The following is a 16,249-nucleotide window of genomic DNA, read 5'->3' as shown; positions in this document are numbered from 1 at the left end:
CCTCTCTCCCTTTAATCTTCTCTTCAATGTGTCTGCCAATTCCCCTTTCTCTCATCCCCCCCCCCCTCTTTCTGTCATCCCCCCCCCCTCTTTCTGTCATGCTACTAGGCATATCACCCACCCCCTGTTTCTTACATCCTCCCACTCTTCCACATCCCACTATCCTGTATACTGCTATTCTCTCGTATCCTTGCTTGTAATTTTGTGTGAGTGTTTGGAGTGACTGGGAGAGAGCACAGCAAATGTAATGGGTATGAAGCTAAAGACAAAGGTAACATCATTTGTAGTTAAGGTTGGTAGAATAAATGACTTCTTTTTGAAAAGAACTGTTTCATATAGATTCAGTATATCTGCTCCTATATAAATAAAAACAAATTTTGGACTGTTGCAGACCAATGATGGTGCTAAAAATAGTAGAGTAAAAGTCATCTGGTTTCTAATTAAAATACTGCATTGGCAGTTCTGTCACTGAAGGAGACCTAGACCTTCCATTGAAATGATTATGAACAGAAGCTGCATAGAGGGCAACCAAGGAAGTTAACCGTTGAAGTAAGTGGTTGCGTGTTTGAGAATTATTTTAGAACGTAATTGGTTGTATACAACATATCAGTCATGTATGTTGTCTTTTATACTCTTCATTTGATGCTACAGTCATTTGATGATGGCTTCACTGCAGACATTTTGGTTTCTTAGTGAAGTGCATACAATATTTGGAGAGGTGTTCTTTGTATTTTCTTCAGCTCCATCTTATATTTTTCTGTTTTTATCCATATAAATTGATTTGTTCTTTGTTTACTTTAGTACCTTTGTGATATTACTGTAGGAATGAGTAAAATCAGGAAATGTTACAACACTAGAAATTTCTAGAATAAGCATTATGTATTCTCTACTGTTTAGAGTCAAGACTCCTCACAGTAGTACAATTATACATGCTTACTAGTTCTGCAGATGATAAAGAAATAGGAAAATGTATCATGAGATAAGAGAAATTATTTAGGATGTTAAAGAGAGAGAAAAATTTTATTTTGAAACACAATTTAATCACTATTAACACTTGATCCCAAATCTTAAATGAATACTATATATTGAGAAGAGACATGGAGTGCCTGGCAGGTTTCAGATAGTTAAAACAAGTAATGGACTCTGACCAGAATTTATCAGTTATGAAACATAGACTCAGGCTGAAGAAACTGCAGAAAGTTAGGAAAATAGGAGATGGTCCTAAGATAAGTTGAAAGAATCAAAGTTTGTTGAGTGTTTCAGAGGGAGCATTGAGCAGCTGAGCAAAATACATGAAGATATTCAATAGATGATGAATGGGTGACTTTAAGAGAGGTATTAAGGAAGGGGAAGAGGAATGAGGCCCATAGAGGCCATTGGGTGAAACATGAGATAACAAGCTTACTTCATGAAAGGGAAAAATAATGCCAGTTGAAGCAGCCAAATGGGAATACAGACATCCATCAAATGGGATTGACAGATTGCACTTCTGCAAAGGAGGATTGGTAGAGGAGAAATGCAAAATTATAGAAACTTCTATGACTATGGCATAAGATAAAGCCGTGTATAAGAAAATTTAACAGACCTTTGGACAAAAGAGAAGCAGCTGGATGAACTTCAAGAACCAGATGGTAAGCTAGGTACTAAGTAAAAAAGTGAAGGCTAAAAAGTAGAATATATAGAAGTGCTATGTAAAAAAAAAGTTAATTGAATGTTATGGGAAAGGAAGATAAGGTGGATTTTATGATATTGTGAGAAAGCTTCATCAGAACACCGGAAGATTGAAGTTGGAACAAGACACTGTGGAGGAGAACTTTGACAAAACTGTTCCATTTTGTATTTGTATGTATTGGGTGTTAAAACAGTCTCTCGCAGTGCCGTATGACTGTTAGCTGCGCGTGCTGTATACCGCAGTGAATACACCAAAATTAAACTCGGTGAAATACAAGTTATTAATTTATTGAATATTCATTTTTACGTACAAATTTTCACATTAAATGTTGAAAGTGACCCCCCTGTTGAATACGCAATTCAATTCGTCTAATCATGTTTCCAAACACCAGCTGTAAAATTTCTTCTGTAACAGAAGCAGTGAAAGTGGATATTGCAGCTTAAATTCATCGATTGATTTTGAACAATTTTTATAGACAGTTGCTTTCACTGCACCCCAGATGAAAAAGTCAGGTGCTGTTATGTCAGGCAATCGTGGAGGCCAAATTCCCTGTGAAATTATGCGATCACCAAAAACATCAGCTACCAGTGACATTGAAACATGAGCTGTATGTGTGGTTGCACCATCTTGTTGAAAATAACCATTCAGTATTTCACTTAACACAAGTTCTCCTATGAATGGGTACAGAATATCACTGCAGTATCGTTGTGCGTTTATTGTTTCGGTGAAAAATTTAGGTACCCACAATCCGACGTCTAGAAATTGCATTCCAAACTCCTATTTTTGCAGAATGAAGTGGTTCCTCATGAATACACAGTGGATTTGCAGTACTCCGCATACAAAAATTTTGCGAGTTCATGTACCCGGGTAAATGAAACCATGCCTCATCAGTGAAAAACGTTTCATTAAGAATATCCCTTCCATTTTGTTGAACAAAATTTTTGAACCATTGACAATAATGCAGTCTCTTGCCATGATAAGTATTTTCAGTTCTTGCATGACTGTCACTTTGTATGGGGAAGTTCTAATTTTTTCCTTACAGCTGTGTCTGCCATTCTGACACTAACATCGATTTCCTGGGCAAGTTTTCTTACTGACTTGTTAGGACTCATGGACATTTTATCGTAAATATCGAGTAGTTTGTCCTCAGACAAAACGCGAGCATGACCACTTCTCGGTGCATCTGTCGTTGCACCCGTAATTCGAAATTTGTTTATCAAATCTGGCACAGTATCGCGATGTGGGAGTGTTGCCTCCGGGAAATCTGAATTAAATGTTTGACGAACTGAAACTGTGTATTTACTGCCGGCTTTGAACATTTGTTCGACTAAAAACACACGTTCTTCAGTGGTTAGCATTTTAACAGTGACAAAAACTAAACAAACAAATGAAAGAACTAAACTTAAACATTCATGTCAACACGTAACGACACACACTAACAATACTACTGATGCTGGCTGATATAAACAAAACAATGGAATGTTGGGAGAGTCCAGTTGAAGAGAAGTAACCCAGGTAGGCGAACATTCATGCAGCACGCGTGGGTAACAATCATAAGGCACTGCGGAGAGACTTTTTGAACACCCCGTATAAGACAGGAGTAATGTCTCAACTTCAAGAAAAATATAATAACCCTTACATCAAAGAAGGCAGGAGCTGGTGGGTGTATTACCAAACCATCAGTTTAGTAAGTCATGGTTGCAAAATAACAACACAGATTATTTACATAAAAATGGAAGGGCTGTTAGAAGCTGACATGGGGAATATCTGTTTGATTGTTATGCAGAAGTAAAATGACTTGCACAGGATACACTTGTGTGGAGATCTGCATCAAACCTGAAGGTGACAACAACTACTGCTACAATCCTGAACACACCAGATCTCTCTAACTCTTCAATTTGTCAGGTGCCATTTTACAATTCAGAAATGATAATACAGTTTGTTGATTTTTGCCGTTTTGTTTTAAGAAAATATATTTTGAATTACATTTTGTCAAGAAAATTTCACACATTAACTTGGAAGAAGAAATACTGCAAAACTCATGGGAAGATTATTAGAAGAAAAGGAAGACAATCATTTGACAGATGATAGATCTTGTAGTTGATGGCTGTGATATAAATGTGGTAAAACACTGAGAAACTGAATGGGAAACTGATAAACAGGCATTTTAAATCTTCATGTTGCTGGATTTATTGTTAGTTAATACACAACTACTGAATCACAGTTGTAGTCAAACTTGTCTGTTACATCTCATGTTGTTTGGGTTTTGCCATTGTTCTTGCTATTCCTCAGATTCGTGAAGCGTGCCTCAATTTCAAAATGTGTATGTGTTTGTTGTCACTGAGAGTAGATTCACGTGTTCCCTGAGACTTTTATTTTAATTTAGGTCTCGACTGATCAGCCAGAATATTATGCCGACCCTTCTGTTATGTGAATGAACTACAGTAGTTGTTAAAGGTTTATTAAAAATCACAAAAATAACACAGCCTGTCAGCTAATTGCTGTAACCATCAGTAGCCTTTGAAATTGGTAGATGATGGAAAACCACTGGTAGATGGCTAGCTTTCGGTAAAGTCATCCTCATCTAGTAGATGCTCATTTTAATTGAAGACACTGCAATATCTAAAAAACTACACACTGGATCAAAAAATATTATAATTCCAATTCGTTTGTCTCGGAGGGGGACATCCACAGTGGTAACACACTCGACCCACCACCCCATCCTGTCCGTGGGTGGCAGGGAGAGGGAGTGGGGTAGGGACTTTGATATCTTCAATGAGAACCCTCATTTTTTATTGCAGATTATGATTCTGTGGCAAAATCTACACGCATTTTGTCTGAAACACTTTCTTCGTTTCACACAGATGGCACTATAATCGGAGGAACAGAAATGGATACACAATCTTAATTTATGACAAGCTACTCAATGGCACGTGGGGCACCAGTTCCAAACTGTAATGTTAGGACAGGCTGGTATTTCATAATTTGTAAATGGAAACCGTATTCGCAACATTTTATTTCTCTGACATATCGAACAGGGGACTACTCAATGCGCCACCATGGCCATGTAACAAACTACAATGTATCTCAACAGACAGTACACCATGACAGGAGCCCACATGTTGTGCAGACACAGAATAGGTAGCAGCTCTAATGGTACAACTGCTGGATGGTATCCTGGACTTTCAACATTATAGGTCGTTTTGGCATGATGATTGCCCAGTATGTTACACAATTGAATCTAGGGAGGTATTACACTGTGCTTACTCTGGTCGATGGATCAGCAGAGGTGGCCCTGTTAATTGGCTTGCTAGGTCACTGGATTTCTTGCTGCAGGGATATTTAAAAGGTGAGGTGTACCAGCAGGTGCCAACGCGCCGTAAACACACGGTCGATCAGATCGGAAATGCCTGTGCTGACATTCCCACATATATGCTTCTGTCCTGTGCACAGTGATTTGAAAATCAGATCACTAAGTGTATTGAAGTTGGCGGTACTACTTTTGAACACTTAATCTAATTGGAAAAGTAGAGTACCATTTGCCTCAAGCTACAGCTACAGTTGTGCATCGAGTAGTCACCTGTTTGATACGTAGGAGGGATTCAATATTGCAAATGGGATTTCCAATTTGAAGTTATGAAATTCTATCCTGTTCTACTCTCACAGTATGGAGGTGGGGTCCAACATGCCATTGGGTATTCAAGAGAAATTGAGTAGCATGCTGTAAATTAGGATTGTGTACTCATTTCTATTCCTCTGATTTCAGTGCCATCTGTGACAAAAGGAAGTTGCTTCAGACAAAACATATGTAGACTTTTGTCATAGAATTGTAAACTCTGTATATAATAGACAATGTCCTGACCGACCGACTGACTGACTCATAGACCCAAACCACTGATGGTAGAAATTTGAAATTTGGAGAAGGTGGGGGTCTTATACTGTACGTGCTGTTTAAGAAGTGATTTTATAAAATTCCAGTCCCTAAGGGGATCTTTTTTTTTAATGTCGCTATTTTGAAGCTATACCTAGGAAAACTGATATTTAGTTTCTCGGTCAGAAATAAAGAAATATATGTTTCAGCATTTTCAAAAATTTAATCCTATTGTGATGAAAGACTGGTTGAAAGCGCTTTTTTTGTGAAAATGCATCATTGTTAAAGAACTACTAAAGTATTTTTAAAGCTACATCTATGAACATTGGTATTTGACTTATCAGTTACAATTAAAAAAATGTGTGTGCCATTATGTTTGGAAATTGAACTCCTAAGGGAGTGCAATAGGGTATAAGATTTTTTATGAAAGCATTTTATCATGAAAGCATTTTTAAAACCAAAACTATGAAACTTTAAACTTGACTTCTCACTTAGAAATAAAAAAAATTGTATTTCACTGTTCTTTGGAAATTCAACCTCTCAGGGAGCAAAATAAGCTCAGATTGATTCATTGACTCATCATCACCCAGCCCAAACCACTAAGGATAGAAATATGAAACTTGGAGAGGGCGTGGGTCTTATACTGTAGGCATTGTTTAAGAAGAGATTGTAAAATTCTACTCCTAAGGTTGTGAAATGTGGAATGAAAGGCGTTTTGAAAGTGTATCACTATTAAGGGAATTTTGAAGCTAGATCTACAAACCACAGTATTTGGTTTCTCAGTCAGAAAATAAAAAAAATATGTTTTTCATTGTTTTTGAAAACTGAACCACTAAGGTGATAAAATGTTGGGTGAGAGATTTTTTTTTAATAAATAATTGCTAAAGAACTACTAAATGATTTTTAAGGCTACATCTATTACAGTTGATCTTTGACTTCTCAGTTATAAATTTAAAAAAAATACGCGTTTCAGTGTTTCTGGAAATTCAGTCCTCTGACGGAGTGCAACAAGGAATGAAAATTTTTAAGAAAATATTTCATGACATAAAAATATTTCAGTGTTAATTTATGAAAATTGATATTTCACTCCTCGGTTAATTATAAAGAAATATGAAAGTTGCTGTGGAAATATCTACACAAGAATGCAAAAGGCATGATTAACATTAACTTTGGACTCCAGCTACCAGAATTGCTTTTTGGTCAGAAGTACTTTTGAAAAGACCATGATTATATGACCTTATTAGTGTGAAAAGCTTAGAAGGTGTTGCATTTTGTGAACAACACAAAAATTCGATTAAATTAAAACAAAAACATCTCTGCAGACCATACAGTCTACACGAGCGAAGAAGTGGCCGCTAAGCTAATCTGCAATAAAAAAAACAGGAGTTCTTATTGAATGTTTCAAAGTTGCTCCATCACCATTCACACATGAGGTGAGATGTGGGGTCAAGTTTGGTATCATTGGATGTCCTCCTCACAGACAAACAATTTGAATTATAACTTTTTTATCCAAATTGTAGTTTTCAAGATATTTCAATGTCTTTAGTGCTGTTGAAAGGTACTGCAATGCTGAGGGAGGCAAGTATTTTGGGACATGCAGCTCTTTGCTCAATATTGCAAATGATGCATCAAACCAACCAATGTTCATAAGAGTCTTATTAACCCAGTGACTTCCATCAATTATTAAGCTGCAGAGAATGCTATCTTAGTAGACCATGGAACAGTAAAAATCGCAGGAGATCAAATGAATGACAATAGCAGGTGAAGCATATCAGTGTTCATGCAGAGTTACTCCCATCTTCCAGCAGAAGGACTGTTTGGCACATGGAATGCAGACTGGTAATGATGACATTGTGCTGTAGAGTGTTCACTTTGACTTATCTTGTGGAGTGTTTGCTTTGACTTCTCTGAGGATTATTTGTTACAAGAGGGAGCTGTGGTATGTGCCATTACTGCTGCTGAACCTTTACATCTCTTTATTGTCGATTCCTTTCCCACATAATATAGTGTTATACAAGTGGACAATGAGCCAAGTTCCAGTCATGCTACATTGGTTTGAGGATCTTTATGTGAATTTCATGTGATGCTCTTCCTTCGTAATTTACCAGTTATCAACAGATTGCTCACATGTGGTAATTTAGTGTTGAGTCAGTACTCACATAGCTTTCACCTACAAGCTGAACAATAATGTGAATGTGAACTGTGTGGACAACTAGTGGCCTTTAACTGTGACCAAATACCAAGGATTTGTAGCAACTATGCCACAAGTAGAATGACTGTATTTATTTTTTACAGATGGAAAAAATCAGTCGTTTGGCTTGATAAAAATTTGAGCCTGAGTGCAGCAGCTTCCATGTTCAGAGTTCTTAATTAAGAATGATACCAAGCTCCACCATGAAGCCGTAGCGTTCTGTTCTGTACGGCAAGTGGTGTGCTTTAATTGTGTGTACATGTGCAGTTCATCAAATGATATGATTTTTGGCACATACACGTATAGTTACACATCAAGTGATGCCCTCCCCCCCCCACCAACACACACACACACACACACACACACACACACACACACACACACACACACACACACACACTCTAAAGTGACAACACAACTTATCAAGGGCAAATTACTCAGTCTTTCTTTTTATGGAAATATTATTTGAAGGTATAATGCCGCAATATGAAACACACAAAGAGTGGTATGAAACAACGAACTAACTCTTCTATTAACATATGTGTCAGGATCATTTTGCATTGCAGTTTCACTGTGAATAATACTGATTTAATGTCATGGGTTCACGTAGAGATATATTATTGTGTGGCATATTTATCACTGATCATTTCGGAGGAAGTTAATTTCTTTGAGTTTACGTAGCAGCAACCACAAGAATTTATGAAAACTGAAGTTGAATAATGTAAGTAAAATGCAAGTTATTTCCACAGCTGTGTGTCACTTAATATTGGCGATATTCAAATAAAACTTTGTGACCATGCAAATGGCTGACAGCAATCAACCACAGGTTCACACTGAATTGCACATTCTGATACTCTGAAAAAATAAGTCAGAAGCTTCGTAACGTGTAGGGATGGTAAAGGAACACAAATATTTAACCAAAATGCAACATAAATACACTTACAATGTCTCTCACGTCTATCCTCATCCAAGATCAAGACCGGAGTAAGTCAGTACATAAAATCATTCAACAGTTTCACAGTTATTAATATTTTTAACACAGAACAAAGAATAGTATACATAGTAAATAAATATCATTTTAAATAAAACTATGTTGAATGATAAGTATTTTTGCTGTACATTTTTACGTACATCTCCGAAGAATCATAATAGTCTTATTTCAATGTACTGTTCGTAATTCCATATGAATAAATATTGTTCTCCCTAGGGCAACCAATACTGTGGCCACTTAACCATCAATATATTTATTTATTTATCTATTCATCCATAACCACTGAGTAACACATCATTGGACAAGTCAGATACATTACAGAAATACACTGATCGGCCAGAACATTATGACCACTGAATATAAACTGGTCCAGACAATTGCAGCCTCTGGTGAGGAATGACTGCTAGTCAGTCATGAGCATGGTGCATGTTGTACCAGTGATCGTGCTGTTTGTGTGTAGAATGGGGAAGGCGCTCGCTCTATCTGAGTCTGACTGAGGGCAGATTGTGATGGCCCGGAGGCTCAGCACAAGCATTTTGGAAACTGCACAACTTGTCGGGTGTTTGAGGAGTGCTGTGGTGAGTGTCTTCCACAAGTGATGAAACCAAAGTGTACCCATGTCCAGACATCGTGGGGTTGGGTGACCACCCCTTACTACAGATGTTGGACGTCATAGGCTGGGCAGACAAGACAGGTGGTGGACTGTGGCAGAACTAACATCAGACGTCGGTGCTGGGCAGAGTACAAGTGTGTCTGAACACACAGTGCACCAAACCTTCCTAACGATGGACCTCTGCAACCAATGACCCATACATCTGCCAATATTAACACCATGTCATCGGCAACTATGACTGAAATGGGGGCATAACCATTGGCACTGGATGTTGGCGCAGTGGCAGAGTGTTGCATGGTCCGTTGAATCCCGATACCTTCAACATGCTGATGGAAGGGCATGAAACCATCATCTTCCAGGTACAGCTCTTTGACACGTGCACTGCAGGACAGAGACAAGTTGACGGTGGCTCCATTATGCTCTGGGGAACATTCACATGTGCATCCATGGGTACAGTGGAGTTCGTACAAGGCACTATCGTGACCAAGGAGTATTGTATGCTGGCTGCAGACCACATACACCCCTTCATGATGATCATGTTTCCGAACGATAATGGCATTTTTCAACAAGATAATGCGCGATGTCACAAGGTCAGGATTGTGATGGTGTGGGTGAGAAACACTATGGCGAGTTCCGATTGATGTGCTGGTCCCCAACCTGCCAGATCTGAACCTAGTATGGGATGTGATTGAATTTGGCATCAGAGCTCATTTCCCGTTACCCTGGAACTTACGGGAATTAGGTGACTTGTGTGCATAGATGTGAAAACCTTACTGTTTCCATGCCATGATGCGTCGCCACAGTTATCTTTGCCAAAGGTGGACATACTGGGTATTAGGTAGGTGGTCATAATGTTCTGGCTGATCAGTGTATATTTTCTCCTGTCATCAGCTAAATTTAATACATAACGTATTAACCAAAGATTTGTTCATGTCTTGTTTTTCATCTGCTGCCTTCACTAATCCATCTCTCAAAGCTTTGCAGTCATTTTCTGTTGTATTCCTTTCCCTCTTCTAGTGAGTTACTGTCTAATGCTCTCTTTGGACCTTCCAACAATCTGGTGGTTTCAATTTATCCAGGTCCCATCTCCTTAATTTCCTCCATTTTGCAATTTCTTCAGCTTTATTGTGCATTTCGCAACTAATGATTTGTGGCCAGAATCCATATCCAGCTGTGAAAATATGGTACAGTTTAAAAGCTAGTCTCTGATATGTCTTACTTTATATTATTCCTATTATTTCAGAAAAAAATGCTCAGTCAAAATCATGATTTCTGACATGGTACAAGAAAGGGCATTGTATTGAACCCCTAGTATGGAACCTTAAGAATACATTAAGCTACAGTGTACCAATCAGATGCAGGGTCATATCCAGTTATGTGAAATTATAAAGCAATTGTCTGCCTGTTTCCATATTGATAAGTGAGATGTACTGTATGTCTTCCCCTGATTCCAGAATTCTTTCATTTATTTGGCAGTATACCTTAGTCTAATATAAAAAAAAAAATTGTGAAATCACATATTTTTTACCAATGTTTTCTATTGTTTTAAGTAAGAGGGAGCAAATTCCCTTACTACCTCATGAACTTATTGTGAAAACAAACTACAATTCTGTTACAAAGTTCTGCTCACTGAAATAAATAACCCCTCTAGTATGCATTTACTTAAAGTGAACAAAACTGCATTTTTAAGTACAAGGGTAATCCCGAAAGTTAGATCTCCTATTTTTTTATAAGTACATAGACCTGTTTATTTCTGCAATGGTTTACATCAGTTTACATCTTGAACATTTAGCTACTTTTCGACATAATCACCATTTCTGTCGATGCATTTTTGTAGACGCTGTGGCAGTTTTTGTATGCCCATGTTATACTAGCTCGCTGCCATGCTGTTCAGAAAGTTATGAACCTCCTCTTTCACCTCGTTGTCGGAGCTGAATCACTTTTCGGCCAAATGTTCTTTTAATCTAGGGAACAGGTGATAGTCACTGGGTGCCAAGTCAGGACTATAGGGTGGGTAGGTGATTACGTTCCACTGAAACTGTTGCAGGAGAACAACGGCTTGCCAAGTGATGTGTGGGTGAGCGTTGTCATGGAGAATGTGTATGCCCTTGCTCAACATTCCTCTTCTCCGATTCTGAATTGCCTGTTCGAGTTTTTTCAGAGTCTCACAGTACCTATCAGCGTTAATTGTGGTCCCAGCGATTCAACTCCGACGATGAGGTGGAAGAACAGGTTCATAACTTTCTGAACAGCATGGCGGCGAGCTGGTATGACGTCGTCTACAAAAATGCATCAACAGAAATGGTGATTATGTCGAAAGATAGCTAAATGTTCAAGCTGTAAACTGATGTAAACCTTTGTAGAAATAAACAGGTCTATGTACTTATAAAAAAATAGGAGACCTTACTTTTGAGATTACCCTCGTAATTTAACTAAGATTTGTTTAAGCCATAGCTTACTTTATTAAAGATTATATGTTGATAAAGATGGTACAGTACCATCTTTGGCTATATAAAAAATGTGTTGTGAATAAAATTGATTTTGCTCATGTGCTTGTAAGAGTTACAGTTTAATAACATCCATCTAAAATAAAAACTAGAATTGTTTCCGTGGAAGTGAGTCGTTGAAACCAAATGATATTTTCTGTGAATGTAATTGCTTTTAGCATGGCATGTGACATCCAGCAGATTTATGTCTTTGTATAATTTCAGATGTGAACATGAGAGTAGGTGTTCATACAGGAACTGTGTTGTGTGGTATAGTTGGAACCCGTCGATTCAAATTTGATGTTTGGTCAAATGATGTGACATTTGCCAATCAAATGGAATCAACAGGGAAACCTGGTCAAGTACATATTTCTGAAGTTACTGCAAGATTTCTGAATAATGAATATGTGTTAGAGGAAGGTGACACTGTCCAAGGTGAGATAATTTGTTTAATAATGTTAACTCAAGCAATAAGATTGATAAGTGAATTATAAAATTAATATTTATGTTGTATTTTTTAAAATTTTTCTGAAGACAACTAACTAAAATTTGAGTCATTAACACAACACTGTGACTAAGAAAGACTTTCAAAAGTTTGAAATATGGGATAGTCGGCAGTCAGTGTAAAAATAATACAAGAAGAAATTATTTTTGCAAGACGTAGAATACTTAAGTATGTAAGTATATATTAATAAGGTTAGTGCAATTTATGCTTGATAACAAAAGTCACCACCACTAATTGTATCTCAGTTTTATAGATAATGTATGATATAAAGATGTTGCACAGTATGTGGAAATGTGTAATGCATAATTTTACACTATAATAATAATAATTGTAACTTTTATATATCTGATCACCAAGTTGTTCATGACAATCTGATGGTGGATTCTACCCGAAATGTGCAACAGCGGTTGTGCAGAACTCACTTTGATTGGCCTATGTTTGAAAATGTATCAAATGATCTCTCCATTCACAAAAAAGAGAGAGAGAGAAGTCCCCCCCACCCCAAAATTCGAATCGATGGGGTGGGGCTGCAGAAGAGAAGGCGATCCATATTGATGCCTATATGACTACTCTGCAATTATTAACACTTATTGCCTGGCAGAGTGTTCATCAAACCCCTTTCAAACTATTTCTTTATCATTCCCCTCCTGAACAGTGCACTGGAAATTCTGGATATTTTTTTATGATGAACATTTCCTGTGTAAGTGGCCATGAAACAAAATATCTTTGAATTCGAAGGAGAAAGTTGACGATTGAAATTTTGTGAACAGATCTCACTGCAATGAAGAAGACCTCTGTTTTAATGATTGGCACTCCAATTTTCCTGTCATATATGTGACACTCTCCCCCCTATTTCACAATAATACAAAACAAGCTGCCCTTCTTTGGACTTTATTGATGTCCTCCATCAATCCTACCTGGTAAGAATCCCATACTGCACAGCAGTACTCAAGAAGTAGACAGTGTAGTGTAGGCAGTCTCTCTAGTAGATCTGTAAATGTTCTAGTAGTAAAATGCAGTGGGCACTAGGGAGATTTCAAAACGGATCTCCCACCTTGAAGTCCAACACCACGATCATCCAACTGTGACGCTGTGAGTCTTGCGATTCACCTGATGTTGCACATGTTGACCTTGGACCGTTCATTGTGTATGTTTTGCTTCTTATTTTTCAAAGTTCAGTACATCTTCTTCCTATTTTCATGCTTGATTTGTGTTCTGTTTTCGGTGAGCTATTCACTGGGCCATTTTACCACTAAATCTGAGGTGGTGTGAGGAATTTCCTGTGTAAGGTATTCATGTTGGCATCTGTGCTTGGTTCAAAGCCTGGAATATTTATTTTGTCTTCTTTGGTGAAGACATTTTGAAAAACTGTATTTAGTGTAGTAACTCTGCTTTAGTGGCACTGTCATCGGTAGCATTACCATTACTGTTGCCATCGCCCAATGACAGTATAGATTGTATCTTAGCAGTGGTGTGCTTTACAGATGACCAGAATCTCCTTGAATTTTGTGCCAGATTTTGAGACAGATTTTTGCTGTGGAAATTGATAAAAGCATCTTGAATTGAAGTCTGTGCTACCAATCTTGGAAATTTTGCGTTCTTTTTAATTTTGCATATTTGTTTTTATTGCTTCACTGATTGTAACAGAATTGTAGTTTGTTTTCACAATAAGTTCATGAGGTAGTAAGGGAATTTGCTCCCTCTTACTTAAAACAATAGAAAACAGTGAAATGAGAATGTCAGCATATTGTTAGGTAAATATACACTGAAGCGACAAAGAATCTGGTACAGGCATGCGCATTCAAATACAGAGATATGTAAACAGGTAGAATATGGTGATGGGGTCCACCAATGCCTTTATAAGACAACAAGTGTTTGGCGCAGTTGTTAGATTGGTTTCTGCTGCTACAATGGCAGGTTATCAAGATTTAAATGAGTTTGAACGTGGTGTTGTAGCTGGTGCATGAGCGATGTGACACAGCGTCTCCGAGGTACCAATGAAGTGGGGATTTTCCCGTATGACCATTTCAGGAGTGTACCGTGAATATCAGGAATCCAGTAAAACATCAAATCTCTGACATCGATGTGGCCGGGAAAAGATCCTGCAAGAACGGGACCAACGATGACTGAAGAGAATCACTCAATGTGACAGAAGTGCAAACATTCCACAGATTGCTGCAGATTTCAATACTGGGCCATCAACAAGTGTCAGCGTGTGAACCATTCAACAAAACATCATCGATACAGGCTTTTGGAACGGAAGACCCACTCATGTACCCTTGATGTCTGCACGACACAAAGCTTTTACGCCTCCACTGGGCCCGTTAACACTGAGATTGGAGTGTGGATGAGTGGAAACATGCTGCCTGGTCAGACGAGTCTCGTTTCAAATTGTATTGAATGGATAGATGTGTATAGGTATGGAGACAACCTCATGAATTCATGGATCCTGCATGTCAGCAGGGGACTGTTCAGGCCGGTGGAGGCTCTGTAATGGTGTTGTGCATGTGCAGTTGGAGTGATAATGGAACCCCTGATAAGTCTAGATACGAGTCTGACAGGTGATACATATGTAAGCATCCTGTCTGATCACCTGCATCCATTCATGTCCATTGTGCATTCTGACGGATTTGGGCAATTCCAGCAGAACAGTGCGACACCCCGCATGTCCAGAATTGCTACAGAGTGGCTCCAGGGACACTCTTCTGAATTTAAACACTTCCACTGGGCACCAAACTCCACAGACATGAATGTTATTGAACATATCTGGGATGCCGTGCAACGTGCTGTTCAGAAGAGATGTCCACCCCTTATTACTTTAACAGATTTATGGACAGCCCTGCAGGATTCATGGTCTTAATTCCCTGCAGCACTACTTCAGACATTAGTCGAGTTTGTACCACATCATGTTACGACATTTGTGTGTGGTCATGGAGGCCCTGCATGATATTAGGCAGCTGTACCAGTTTCTTTGTCTCTTCGGTGTAGATTAATATCAATAGTAGTAGAAAGTGGTATACCAGAAGTAGGAAACTTTGGGAGTAGGAAGATGGGGAAAGGATGAGTCGCTGTGATGAAATTATTCTCATCAGAATCACAATCAAACCAATGCCAACAACAGAACTCATTACATGAACAGAGATGAAAATCTAATAATTGTGATGAATTGGAATGGCACAGAAGGGGAGGGAAAAGAAGATGGAGTTATGGAAAAATATGGACATGATTGTGGATAAGAGAAAGACTAGAGGTCTGAAATAAATTTTGACAAGTACGCAGTTAAAGAATCAGAAGAGGGGATGATATATTCAGAAAGGTACGGGATACTTTATAAGGTAGCAGCTGGATTACATCATGGTGAAACAGAGATTCTTAAATCCGACTGAATTGTAAGGCATACCCCAGGGCAGATATAGATTCATATCACAGTTTTGTAATTTGTGTGTCATAGCCACATACCATGTAGCATCTGGATACCAAGATCACTGATAATTCAGTGGTCGAAAACAGTAGTGAGTGAACATTATGATTGCAAGTAATGTGACCTCAGATCAGTATGAAGTAACAAAGCCAGAAAATTATTAAACAACAAAGCAGACAATCGGGTCTAGAAAAGCAGTGTAACAGTTGTGTTTGGGTGTCAGGATAATGGATGCTTCAGTGTCAACATACAAGCAACAGATGTAGCTACTAGGCCAGGCATATTTCCTGGAACAGACCAACAGCCATCCCTATGTGACATGCTCTTGAGTTGTGCCCACTGAATGCGTATCAGTTGGTATCACCTCCACTCTCTTGGGTTAGTTTCCACATTATTGCCCCCTCTAAAAACCCCTTAGGTATGTTAATGGGAGGAATGAAACCAAGACTGGTGATGTAGAAAGGGGCATGAGGCAAGTATCCTTGCTAACAGGTCAGTG

The 16,249-nt window shown here is 38.3% G+C and overlaps 1 protein-coding gene across 1 annotated transcript in view; it reads left to right on the top strand.

Moving 5' to 3' along the window:
• The window catches only part of LOC124790067 (adenylate cyclase type 9), a 153,062-nt gene that overhangs the window by 14,961 nt on the left and 121,852 nt on the right, over positions 1–16,249 (top strand). Inside the window, exon 4 of the mRNA XM_047257632.1 lies at positions 12,050–12,259. Coding sequence (XP_047113588.1) covers positions 12,050–12,259 — 210 coding nt within the window. The remainder of the gene's footprint in view (positions 1–12,049; positions 12,260–16,249) is intronic.

This window comes from Schistocerca piceifrons, chromosome 3 (assembly GCF_021461385.2).
Source record: "Schistocerca piceifrons isolate TAMUIC-IGC-003096 chromosome 3, iqSchPice1.1, whole genome shotgun sequence".
In the NCBI taxonomy this organism is placed as follows: domain Eukaryota; kingdom Metazoa; phylum Arthropoda; class Insecta; order Orthoptera; family Acrididae; genus Schistocerca; species Schistocerca piceifrons.
This window is presented reverse-complemented; position numbering and strand designations above follow the sequence as displayed.